General features: G+C 50.6%; 3 protein-coding genes across 3 annotated transcripts; 2 read left to right on the top strand and 1 right to left on the bottom strand.

Annotated features, from left to right (window-relative positions):
• Positions 1-912: 912 nt before the first annotated feature.
• LTHEOB_12459 (Asparagine synthase) lies at positions 913-3,049 on the top strand (the record flags this gene model as incomplete). Its single annotated transcript, XM_035509328.1, has 2 exons — positions 913-1,641; positions 1,694-3,049. 2 exons carry the CDS (start codon positions 913-915, stop codon positions 3,047-3,049), a joined length of 2,085 nt encoding a protein of 694 aa, XP_035364557.1.
• Positions 3,050-4,770: 1,721 nt separating this feature from the next.
• On the top strand, positions 4,771-6,252 carry LTHEOB_12458 (Ubiquitin-protein ligase; the record flags this gene model as incomplete). Its single annotated transcript, XM_035509327.1, has 4 exons — positions 4,771-4,825; positions 4,887-5,176; positions 5,252-5,959; positions 6,190-6,252. 4 exons carry the CDS (start codon positions 4,771-4,773, stop codon positions 6,250-6,252), a joined length of 1,116 nt encoding a protein of 371 aa, XP_035364556.1.
• Positions 6,253-6,544: 292 nt separating this feature from the next.
• On the bottom strand, positions 6,545-8,352 carry LTHEOB_12457 (Nedd8-like protein; the record flags this gene model as incomplete). Its single annotated transcript, XM_035509326.1, has 5 exons — positions 6,545-6,691; positions 6,753-7,437; positions 7,495-7,606; positions 7,660-7,919; positions 7,982-8,352. 5 exons carry the CDS (start codon positions 8,350-8,352, stop codon positions 6,545-6,547), a joined length of 1,575 nt encoding a protein of 524 aa, XP_035364555.1.
• Between the last annotated feature and the right edge of the window lie 2,134 nt (positions 8,353-10,486).

Here is a 10,486-nt window from a genome sequence, read left to right as displayed (position 1 = left end):
ACTGTCGTATTGGATTCTCCACACCCGGAGGAGATTGGCAGCTCTACATAATTGTCCAAAAGGTCTTGCTGGAACAACTTGAAGCAGATCGCCACGAATGAAGGGGTGCGTCCGCAGGTTAAAAAAAAAAAATGAAGGGGGTGTATTACTTTTCTGGACCAGTTCACACCCGACGATTATGCCACAGCCTTTACAAAGCACGGTCCTGTTTTTGTATTCAATGAAACTGCTCGATTAGAGCTCTAGTTCTATGTGTTATTAAAATTACGGCGTAAGCCCTTTAAATTAAATTTTTTGTTTAGATCCACTCCCGCCTCTGATATCGAGAGGAGCCCAGCCAAGAGCAAGCGTGGTTGGAGCTGTTGATGAATTGTCACTGACTATCGATGAATTTATATATTGGTCTTCTGTAGCGTTGAAGCCATACCCTGTAACACATGCGTGAATGAAATGTTCGTTGTAAAGCTGTCATGGGTCACTTACGTCACTAAACACGACTTGCAGGCAGCACTCGTAGACGATATTGTTGGGTGACGGAATAGGAAAAAGTAAATGTGCATTAGGGTAGAAGTAGGAGCGGAATGAGAAACAGTAAGCATGCTGAAGGGTAGAAGCAGGGACGAAATAGGGAAGAGTAACATAGTTTAGGGTCGAAGCAGTAAACAAGCTAAGAATAAATATAAGCGCTTAGGTCTCGAAGGATTCATGGAATCTCCAAATCGGGCAAAGATTTGCCGTGCCTGCATGGATGGACACCCTGCCCCCACAAAGCGGAAGATGCCTTCTCGGCTAACTTTACAAAGCCGATGCTACCAGGGTACTATAAAACGGCTGCCTAGAATCTCATGATGTTGTTCAAAGCCATCCCACTATTCTTTCCTCTCTACCACTGTCGAATTCTTTATCATCAAGATGTGCGGTATCACAGCGTCTGTCGCCCTATCCAGTGGCTGTTCCAATGGTCATGACGATGATGGCACAGCAACCAGAGTGCTCACAGAGCAACTGCAAAAGTCCCTCGACGTGATCAGTCACCGTGGACCAGACGACTCGGGCTTGTGGCTGAGCCCGGACGGCCGCATTGGACTCGGACACTGCCGGCTTTCGATCAACGACATCACGCCCTCGGGTCACCAGCCGCTGCACAGCGACTGCGGCGAGCTGCACGCCGTCGTCAACGGCGAGATCTACGACCACGACCGCCTCCGAGCCGAGTGCGCCACCCAGCACGGCTACACATTCACCGGCGAGAGCGACAGCGAGCTCGTGCTCGCCCTGTACAAGATCCACGGTGCCCCCGGCATGTTCGAACACCTGCGTGGCGAATTCGCCTTCGTGCTGGTCGATACTCGCGAGGGCAGCCGCCGCGTCATTGTTGGCCGCGACCGCTTCGGCATCAAGCCCCTGATGTGGACAGTCGTCGCGGGCCGCCTGCTCCTGGCGGCCGAGGCGAAGGCCTTCTTGCCCATGGGATGGCAGCCCGAGTGGGATGTCGCCAGCATCGTGGAATGTGGGTGGGCGCTGGATGACAGGACGCTGTTCAAGGACGTGCGGAAGCTGCTGCCGGGCCATTGGATGGAGGTGACTGAGGAACGCGGCATGGAGATGCATAGATACTGGGACGCTGAGTATGGTGATAAGGTGAGCCATCCTTCCTCCATCCGTAAGGAACTAATACGCTGACGGCGAACAGACCAAAGTCGAGACTCGCAGCGTTGAGGAGATGATACTTGGAGTGCGTGAGCGGCTTGTCGAAGCCATTCGGCTAAGACTCAGAGCCGACGTGCCGGTGGGCGTTTACCTCTCCGGTGGCATTGACTCGTCGGCAGTGGCAGGCATCGTGACGCAGCTGGCTCGCGAGGAGCACGTCAAGCTCGGAAGCCAGGAAGCAACGAGAGTGGCATGCTTCAGTGTCCAATTCCCAAAGGCATCGGGATACGATGAGTCAAGCATCGCGGAGCGTACTGCTGAGTGGCTGGGAGTCGAGGTAATCAAGAAGGACGTCGACGAGGCGACGCTGGCGCGGGACTTTGCCGACACTGCCTATCACAGCGAGCACCACCACTTCGACATGAACAGCGTCGCCAAGTTCGCCCTGTCTTCCCTCACTCGAGAACGAGGATTTAAGGTTGTCCTCACGGGAGAAGGTGCCGATGAGCATTTTGCCGGATATCCCTTTTTCCCCGCAGAGTTCCTGCGTGAGCCTGACTTGGCCCTGCCGGACTCGGTTCTCGCCACTGACCACGAGCTGCGCGGGGGAATGCAGCGCAAGGCTGAAGCTGAGCTGCAGGCCATCATGCGCATGCTTGGAGCCAAAACCGAGGGCAGCAGCTTTGCTGGCACCCTCCTGGTCGGCCACCCACCCCTCGAGTCCTTCAGCCCGTGGGTACGCGAGCAACACGCCAATATGGACCGCCACTCGGTGATCATGAATTCGCATTCCCCCGAGGTCCTCGACAAAATGCAGAACCGCTGGCATCCGCTGCACTCGGCGCTGTACATGTGGACCAAGAGCACCTTTCCCAACGTCCTGCTGGCATGCCTGGGCGACCGCACCGACATGGCGCACAGCATCGAGTCCCGCACTCCCTTCCTCGACCACCATCTGGCTGAATACGTCAACGCCCTCCCGCCCAGCGTCAAGATTGCCTACAACCCGCCTGCCGAGGGAGACCACGCCGACATCGAGAGCCATGGCCCTGTTTGGAAGGCGTCCGGCAAGGCTCTCCAGTCTCTCTCAGCCAAGTGGGTCCTGCGCGAGGCCGTCCGCCCCTACATCACTGACGAGCTATACCGCCGCAAGAAGGTTCCCTTCCTAGCCCCAAGCAAGTGGCCCCAGGGTGGCCCGCTGCACCGCATGTTCGAGAACCTGCTGTCCCGCGATGCCGTCGAGCAGCTGGGCTTCTTCGAGTATTCCGTTGTTGAGGATGCGCTGGGCCGTGCTTTCGGCGATGAGGCTGACCCACTGGCGTTCCGTACCCTGGCGTACGTTGGTGCGTGGGTGACACTGTCGAAGAGGCTCGGCGTGAAAAAGGCTGGTGTGTGTTAAATGGTTGGCTGTGAGAGGAATGCAAGGAAGAAAAAGTAGACATGGCTGAACATTTCTCATTTATCTTACTCAGAAAGTGATGCTTAGGCTACACTTGCTGCATTCATTGAGGTTTCCGCTCAGCGTTATGTTTGTAGCTGTGGAAGGCATGGACATGTTCGCAGTTCGCATCTGCCTCTCGTTGAAATATATCACTTTCTAATTTTTATTGATTTCTCTAATGATTCTGTGCTCGAGACAGTCGTGCATTTCATGATGTGATCGTAATGGACATTTGATCTCTGCAACATCATGCTTTTAATATTTACGGACCCATTCGAACTACGATTAATGTTGACAGCTTCGCCTGCTAACGTTCTATTGATATCAAGATGACGTACTCCAGTCTCTAACTTAGCCCTTCGGAATGCTGTAGCTGGTTCCGTAACAGAGTCTCTTCCCTCCCCGAAGAAGTAAAAATAGCCTCTATTGGTGCCGGAGATGAGAATGCCAGTATGTCCATCATCAAAACCGCTGTGACTATCTTAAAAGGGGGAGGTTCTCGAATAATGACAGCACTACACGCCAGAGAATATGTCCGTCTCAGTCCAGGTACTCGGGCAACGTGGCAAATGAACTCTGCAATTGACCCAGTCCAGCTACTGTAAATCGATGTGATTCTACTTTCACACTACCTTGCCGGCCACCTTGACCATGAAGTGGAAGCGTCTCAGCGAAGATGGCTGCCCATCATCACCACGCCGCATGCAAAAAGTCAGCCGACCACCAGAGGTATCAACGAAAGCTTTCAGTCAAGTGCTTGATTTGGATCACTCTGTTTCTTGATATTGTGCACCCTGCAGAGGATGGCCGCATGTCTGCTATCAAAGTCACCGGCATACCTGGGAAACATGCACCACCTGGTACGGCAGGAGCATTGAAGGCAGCCAACGAACTGTTTCAGGCGGTGCCACCGACGAATGGCTGGGTGATTGAGCTCGGATACAGGGACATGGCTGAAGAAGACGCATCATTCAACTACGGCTACTAATGAGTTGAGAACAGCTACGGTGGTACACTCTATTAACTCGAGCATAGAATCTACACATTAGGCGACGCTCTCACGGATGACGAGCTTACGAAATCCTAGAGAAATGCAAAGATCATAGCATAGACTTAATGATAATCCATCTCAGCGGCACCACGATTTCCAAGCCGGAGATGCTCTATCGATGGTGACGATGGATGCAAAACAGGGCGTTGAACTCATCAGGTTGATTAATCCACGGTTGGCTATTTCAATCCACTTCGAGTATGCGACGTTTGCCAATGCAACATTAGCGCAGATGCTGACTCCGATCAGAAGTCTAATTTACTTTTGAATTGTAATCCGGCCGACTTTCCCAATACTGTCCAGGACTTCCTACCTGCAAAAACAACTCAAGACAAAACAGAACAAAACAAGGTGAAACAAGACAAAACAAGACGCTATGGTCTTTACAGCGCACTTTGCTAAGTAGAAGCTGTTGTACTATCTGAGTTATGTTATGAGAATTCATCTTGAGTTTCCGCTCTACCAGTCGTGGCTACCATAAATCATGCCGCTGACATTGTTACACAAGGGCGGAGACGGAGAATGTAGATCTCCGGGTAATACTTAGGAAAGCCTCACTGAGTCGCTTGACCGCTTTTCTGAAACATCAAAATTGATCAACTTCGCATTCCCATGGTGCACCCCAAAAATGTCGAGACAGCAGGTTACCGTCACCACTTCTGATGGTGTCGACATCACAATTGGTGTGTAGATGCTCACGTGCGCCGTATTGTTCCACAGCGTCATCGGCTGACAGTAAATCAGAGCGACAGGTTGCCGAAGTCTCCATCCTCATCAAAAATCTCCTCTCGGACTTTGGATTCCAGTCTGATGACTTGATACCAGCTATTCCAATACCCAATGCACGTTCGCAGTTCACATCCTGCATGATGACTACTAACATGGAGGAAAAGGTCAACGAGCGGGTAATGCACAAGGTGCTTGATTGGTGTAAGCGCTACAGCAATGATGGTGCGACCGGCAACAATGATTGCAGCACCTGGAACGAGGAATTCATTCAGGTCGACGGCTTCATGCTCATTGAGATCATCCGGGTAGCCCGCCCCATTCTGAGAAATCGTTGCGCTCTTCCTCAGTGAGATCGCTGATCAAGGTATTGAAATTCACAGGCCTCGAACTACTTGGACATCAGCGCTCTTCTTGACCTCAGTTGCAAGACAGCGGCCAGCAGAATACCAGCAAAATCCCTTGCAGGAATCAAAACCATGTTCAATATCAGAGATTATCAGATTCCGCGGCATAATGGTCTCGGCTCTTCTGGATATCCCGAAACGGGTGATATTCTCCCATTTGTCACCACTTTCCAACCTTCGCTCGCCGGCGCCTTGCTCGTACGTCAGTGTCTCGAATGCGCTCTTCCATCTGAACTGGTGAATCCAATCGTGTCTCTTGGCTACAGCCCGTGGGTGGTGAAACGCAAAGTGGAGAATGTCGATTATTATGCCGATGACGCGGTCAATGGAAGCATGGCTGGACTTTACATGGCCACGGAGCCAATCCCCTACCCGGATCCATCGACTGGAATTCATCGAGTTGTCCCCAAACGGATTATCTTCCAAACCAGGGCAGCGGATCGGGGAGTGGGTCTGGGTCCGAATGAAGCCACTGCAGATATCGACTCGTGGTTTGAAGCCAGCATTCTACGACCTTTGCCTGGAAATCTCAAAGGCGATGACTTGAACGAAGCCCTTAAGGAAAGCCAAGATGGCGAAGATGGGTTTCAAGAACATTTCAACTCTGTCAGCGTCGCAGCTGAGGATCTGAAAGAGAGAGGCTGGGAATTCGTGGAGACCGATGACGGGGAGGTCTCTTGGAGGGTATGCAACAATATCACGGAGAGGAAAAAAATCCGTGACTACAAAGTTGAATGGCGCAGCGGAGGTTATACAGAAGCAGAGAAGAGAAGAGGGGTAAAGAAAGGAGAAGGTGAGGAATTTTTAGAAAAGTTGAAGCCGGGATCCATCGTTGTACTCTGGGCAAGGGCCGAGGTAAGCAACTTGCGATTATTTTTGTCTATTTAATGAAAGTGCCTCTGACTGTTTCGTAGCAACAAGGCTCTATCAATTTTGTGAGAGCGACGGCAATCGAGATCGAATTCGAGGTTCCTTGAATGTTGTTCAAGTATGCCGTACATTTGATTCCATAGAGTTCCTTTTTTCCTCCGGAGCACCTATTATTGAGCAAGCAACGATGGGTACTCTACAGTTTTCTGGACACCTCCATCTATTTTTGATTGGGATGAAGATTTCGGAATTCATGGACGTAAATATTGACATATTTATATGCGTGTAGTAATTACATCGGAACTGATGCACCATTGAAAATTGAGACCCGAGAATTTACAGCCACGTCTGGTGGATATTACTCTTCAAAGACAAAAGATGCATTCATCAATGAAATCCTCAAAGCAGGACATCTTGCCAAGTAATGTTTGAGAACAGGGGGACATCCACCTCACAAACGGCTCCCGGCTCTGGCAGCGTGCCATTCAACAAGTACGCCTGAACAGCCTTGGTGGTGCATAGAGAAATCTGCGCCGGAGAGGTATGCTGTGGAGAGACAATTGAAGTCAGCATTGAACGACTAAACATTAGAGGATGCAGCACTTACCCCGAACCCGTTATGCTGCAACACCACACTCCCTTCGAATCCCTCACTGACATTCTTTGCCGAAACAAGCGGTGTGACGGGATCAAACATACTCCCGATGAGCATGATAGGATGCTTCGTTTTTACGTTGAAATCACCCGTATATCGCTCCTTAGCCTGCGTCCGCCATCGGCCGCAAGTAGCAGAGAGGCCCGCCGAAGTATCACCTGCCAAACGACTCCTCTCGTTGAGCGCTTCCATTGCCGGCAGAATCGTCTTGTCGAAGCCGTTCCTCGCCGGGTCTGCCCACGCAGACACATCGGCACCTTTGTCGCCACACTGGATGCCTTTCTGCGCATCGTTGCCCGCAGACGCTGTGACAGATGCTGAACCTGCCATCGCTTCTGTGATCACGGTAAGATTTTTGCTCAAAAGACCATCCAGTAGAGCCATGATTGATGGGTAGTTGACTGGGTTGTACAGGCCAAGGAGAATGTAGCCGCGGACCAGGTGGTAGTCGATGAGGATGCCACTCAAGGGGATGGGGCGTTGCTTGAGTTCCTCAATGAGTGAGTAGACGTCCTTTTCCAGGGATGCAGCGGTTCTGTTCGAGCCAGCGAGAGCGCAGCGCTCGGGACCTGCCTCCACGCAAGCGGACAGGACGCCGGCGAAGGTTTTGTCGGTGTCGGTGAACATCTCGATGTCACTTGAAAGGGTGATATTAGTACATGCTCAAAATAGTTTGTAAAGACGGAAAACCTACTGGCCGTGGTAGTACTCGTGCGGATTTTGGACACCGTCCAGAATTACCCGGTCCATCCTGTCTGGGAACATCGCGGCAACCGTTGCACCGAGCGTGGTACCGTACGAGAGCCCTGGAGCTCGCATTTAGTTTCGCTCTCCGCTATAGTGACCCGTTTGTCCTTACCCCAATATCTGAGCAGCCCGTCCTCGCGAAGTGCGTCGACGATCCGCATCATGTCTCTTGCCACGAATGCTGTTCCAATGAGACTCCCCGTATCCTTGTTATTGGCCTCGCAACTCTCCACCAATAGGTCCGCGAGGCCCCAGAGTCTTCCAGGCATGACGTCAGAGGCATTCCCAGACAGCATCTGGGTCGTAACGCCGGCTGCTATCCTCTCGGCATCGTTCTTGTAGCACGAATACGGCAATGCATTGCCAGTCCCTCTGCATTGACATGTCGTGTTAGTGCATCCCATCAATGTCTGACAGAAAGGACATCTCGTTACCTTGGATCGAATGTAATGAGATCGTGGTATCCTCCAGTGATAGCTTGGAGCTTCTCTGCACCGCTTGCCAGGGTGTCTTGGCCAGTGAATCCGGGACCGCCAAAGTTCAGCAGCACGCTACCTTTTGAGGGCGTCTTTGCGGCCGGAACCTTGAGCAGCTCAAGGGTGAGCGTTTCAGTTGAGTTTGGAGACGAATAATCCAGCGGCACAGTGAAATTCGCACACTCAATCGGCAAGGTACTATTCAAAGTGCAAGGACCCCATTGGATCCCCTGGTCTCGGGTGTGAATAGGGTGGCTTGATTGAACAATAGCGCAAACAGCGCTGGCTTGGAGCAAGAATGTATGAAGGAAATGAGGTTTGGACAACATGTTGAAAGTGGAAGGGTATATCGGGGTTGGAAATGAAAGCGGGAGGCTCTTTGATGCCAGTACGGTCCATTATATACTTTGGTGTTATTGTCTTCGATGCGCAACGGAAACTGGCAGCTGTTATTCTTAGCAGGATCGAAGGAGGCTTAGAGGATCATCAAGCAAGGCGATTTACAGACACGCGTATACAAAAAAGGAAATGCCAAGCAGAAAGATAGAATAAAATGAGCGGACCCCAATGTGTTAGGCTCGAAGATGACGTCACAATACCTATCGACGGCAAAGCCATTGCGAAGGAGGCTTCAGCTGTCGCGTTTCCCGTGGGGAAACACCGCCACCGCAAGACTCACGGGCCACGGCGCAGCCGTGTGTAAAATACGCGTGTTGGCTTCTGTCAGCGCTAAGGAACATATTCGGCTCGGCGCGCTGTCGCCAAGCCTTCTAGTTCTTACGTGCAGATACGCGTATACGGAGGATTCATACTAAAATTCCCGTTCGCCGATCGCTGCCAAATTCCACGCCGGGGCGGAAGAGACTTTCAGACGAACGTCTGTACGGAGACAACGAAAGGACAGAAAAGTGGAAGCATTTCTTCAGACGCAGGTGTCAATATTTCCTTTGAACAAATGCGCTAATTAGATGAATATATCGGATCTCTACTATTTCTTACTGCTATTCGTCACTACGATATACTTGTCGACTGCAATAGGTTCCCAAAGCTGAAGCTAAGGGTAAGCGTAATATTCACAATTCTCAAGCCAGCGCGCAGCCTAATTACTTCTCGCAACGGGTAACACTTTATAGCGCTTATTTAAATTAATAGCAGTATTACGCATCGTAAACTTTAATAGCTTCGCTGGGAAACTAACATCCGACCAGAGACCGATCACTCGTTCAATAAGTTCATATTAAATTCCTACCAACAGATTCAATTAACCGAACTTCCTACGGCCCCCTCTCACGCGCGTACAACGATTTGCATATACTACGCAGGTCTGGACGAGCCGCATCAAAGTACACGTCCTTGTCCTATAAATTAAGAATTAAAGCAAACTCGTTTTCATTCTCTAAAACAGAAACCTCTCATATCACTCCAAAATTAAGCACCCCACATTGCTCTTTACCGAAGCGCGATGAAGCCATAACAGCTTGAACTGATGAACTACGTATATACTAAAATATGAGGAATAGAAAAGGTTCCGTGGTCGGTTAAGTGGGCGGTCCACCCGAGTCTGTGTAGAATTAAATACGAGATCGTAGTTGAGGGGAGAAGGAGAGAGTATACGTTATTAGCGTAAGCGGAGAATACGCCGCAACGTGATTTGAAAAGCGTTACCCGTTCTTTGATTTCCCTTCTATTATGGCGACGTACATGCGAAGCGGTCTGTTAAAGACCTCAGGCTCCTCAAGTTTGATACACTGGCAATTCAAGCTCCCCATCTTCCTCGGCGTCAAATATCTCGTCGAAGACATGATCCCCATAAGGAGGTGGTGTGATGGCTCCATCTGGACTTTCAGACTGTTGCCCAGCCGCTTCCACGTGATTCATGGCGACGCAGAGTCTCGGATGAAACTCCACTATCAGCTATCACTCAGTTAACAGAGAATTGCTTGCATGCAGCAATGACAGGGATGGGTTGTCGTGAAGAAAAGGACTAACTTTGCTGATGTGGCCTTCTGGGTTTAGCAGATCTACGCAGACCTTCAGTGCGTGACGAATCTTGATCTTCTCATCTTCCACAGTTTGCATAAGTCTATGCCTAACTGGATCAACATGTAGTATGATAGGAAAGCTTAGCGCCTCATCCCGCATCTCCAACTCGCCAATCGGATCTGAGTGCCCTGATGCATGAGATTCCTTGTCATGTGAATGAGCTGATGACACAGTTGATGCAATGGTTGTAGAAGATTTGTCTTCAAGCCATGACCGTCCGTCCTTAGTTGCAATAAGAACACGTGTTTGAATGAGCTCAACGTGAATCTTGCCAATCCGCATATCACGCTTCAACGGGGTCAACGAGAAGTTGATAACCATATACTTCTCGTGGGTTTGATACATTTTCTGTGAGGAGACCTGATAGCTCAACTTGTTCGGCCAAATGTCTGTCGTCTGGTGCATTGCCTTGTGAGTTGA

The sequence above is a fragment of the Lasiodiplodia theobromae genome, assembly GCF_012971845.1.
Source record: "Lasiodiplodia theobromae strain AM2As chromosome Unknown scaffold_64, whole genome shotgun sequence".
NCBI classification, from domain to species: domain Eukaryota; kingdom Fungi; phylum Ascomycota; class Dothideomycetes; order Botryosphaeriales; family Botryosphaeriaceae; genus Lasiodiplodia; species Lasiodiplodia theobromae.
The sequence above is the reverse complement of the archived record's forward strand: the minus strand, read 5'-3'. Positions and strand labels throughout refer to the sequence as shown.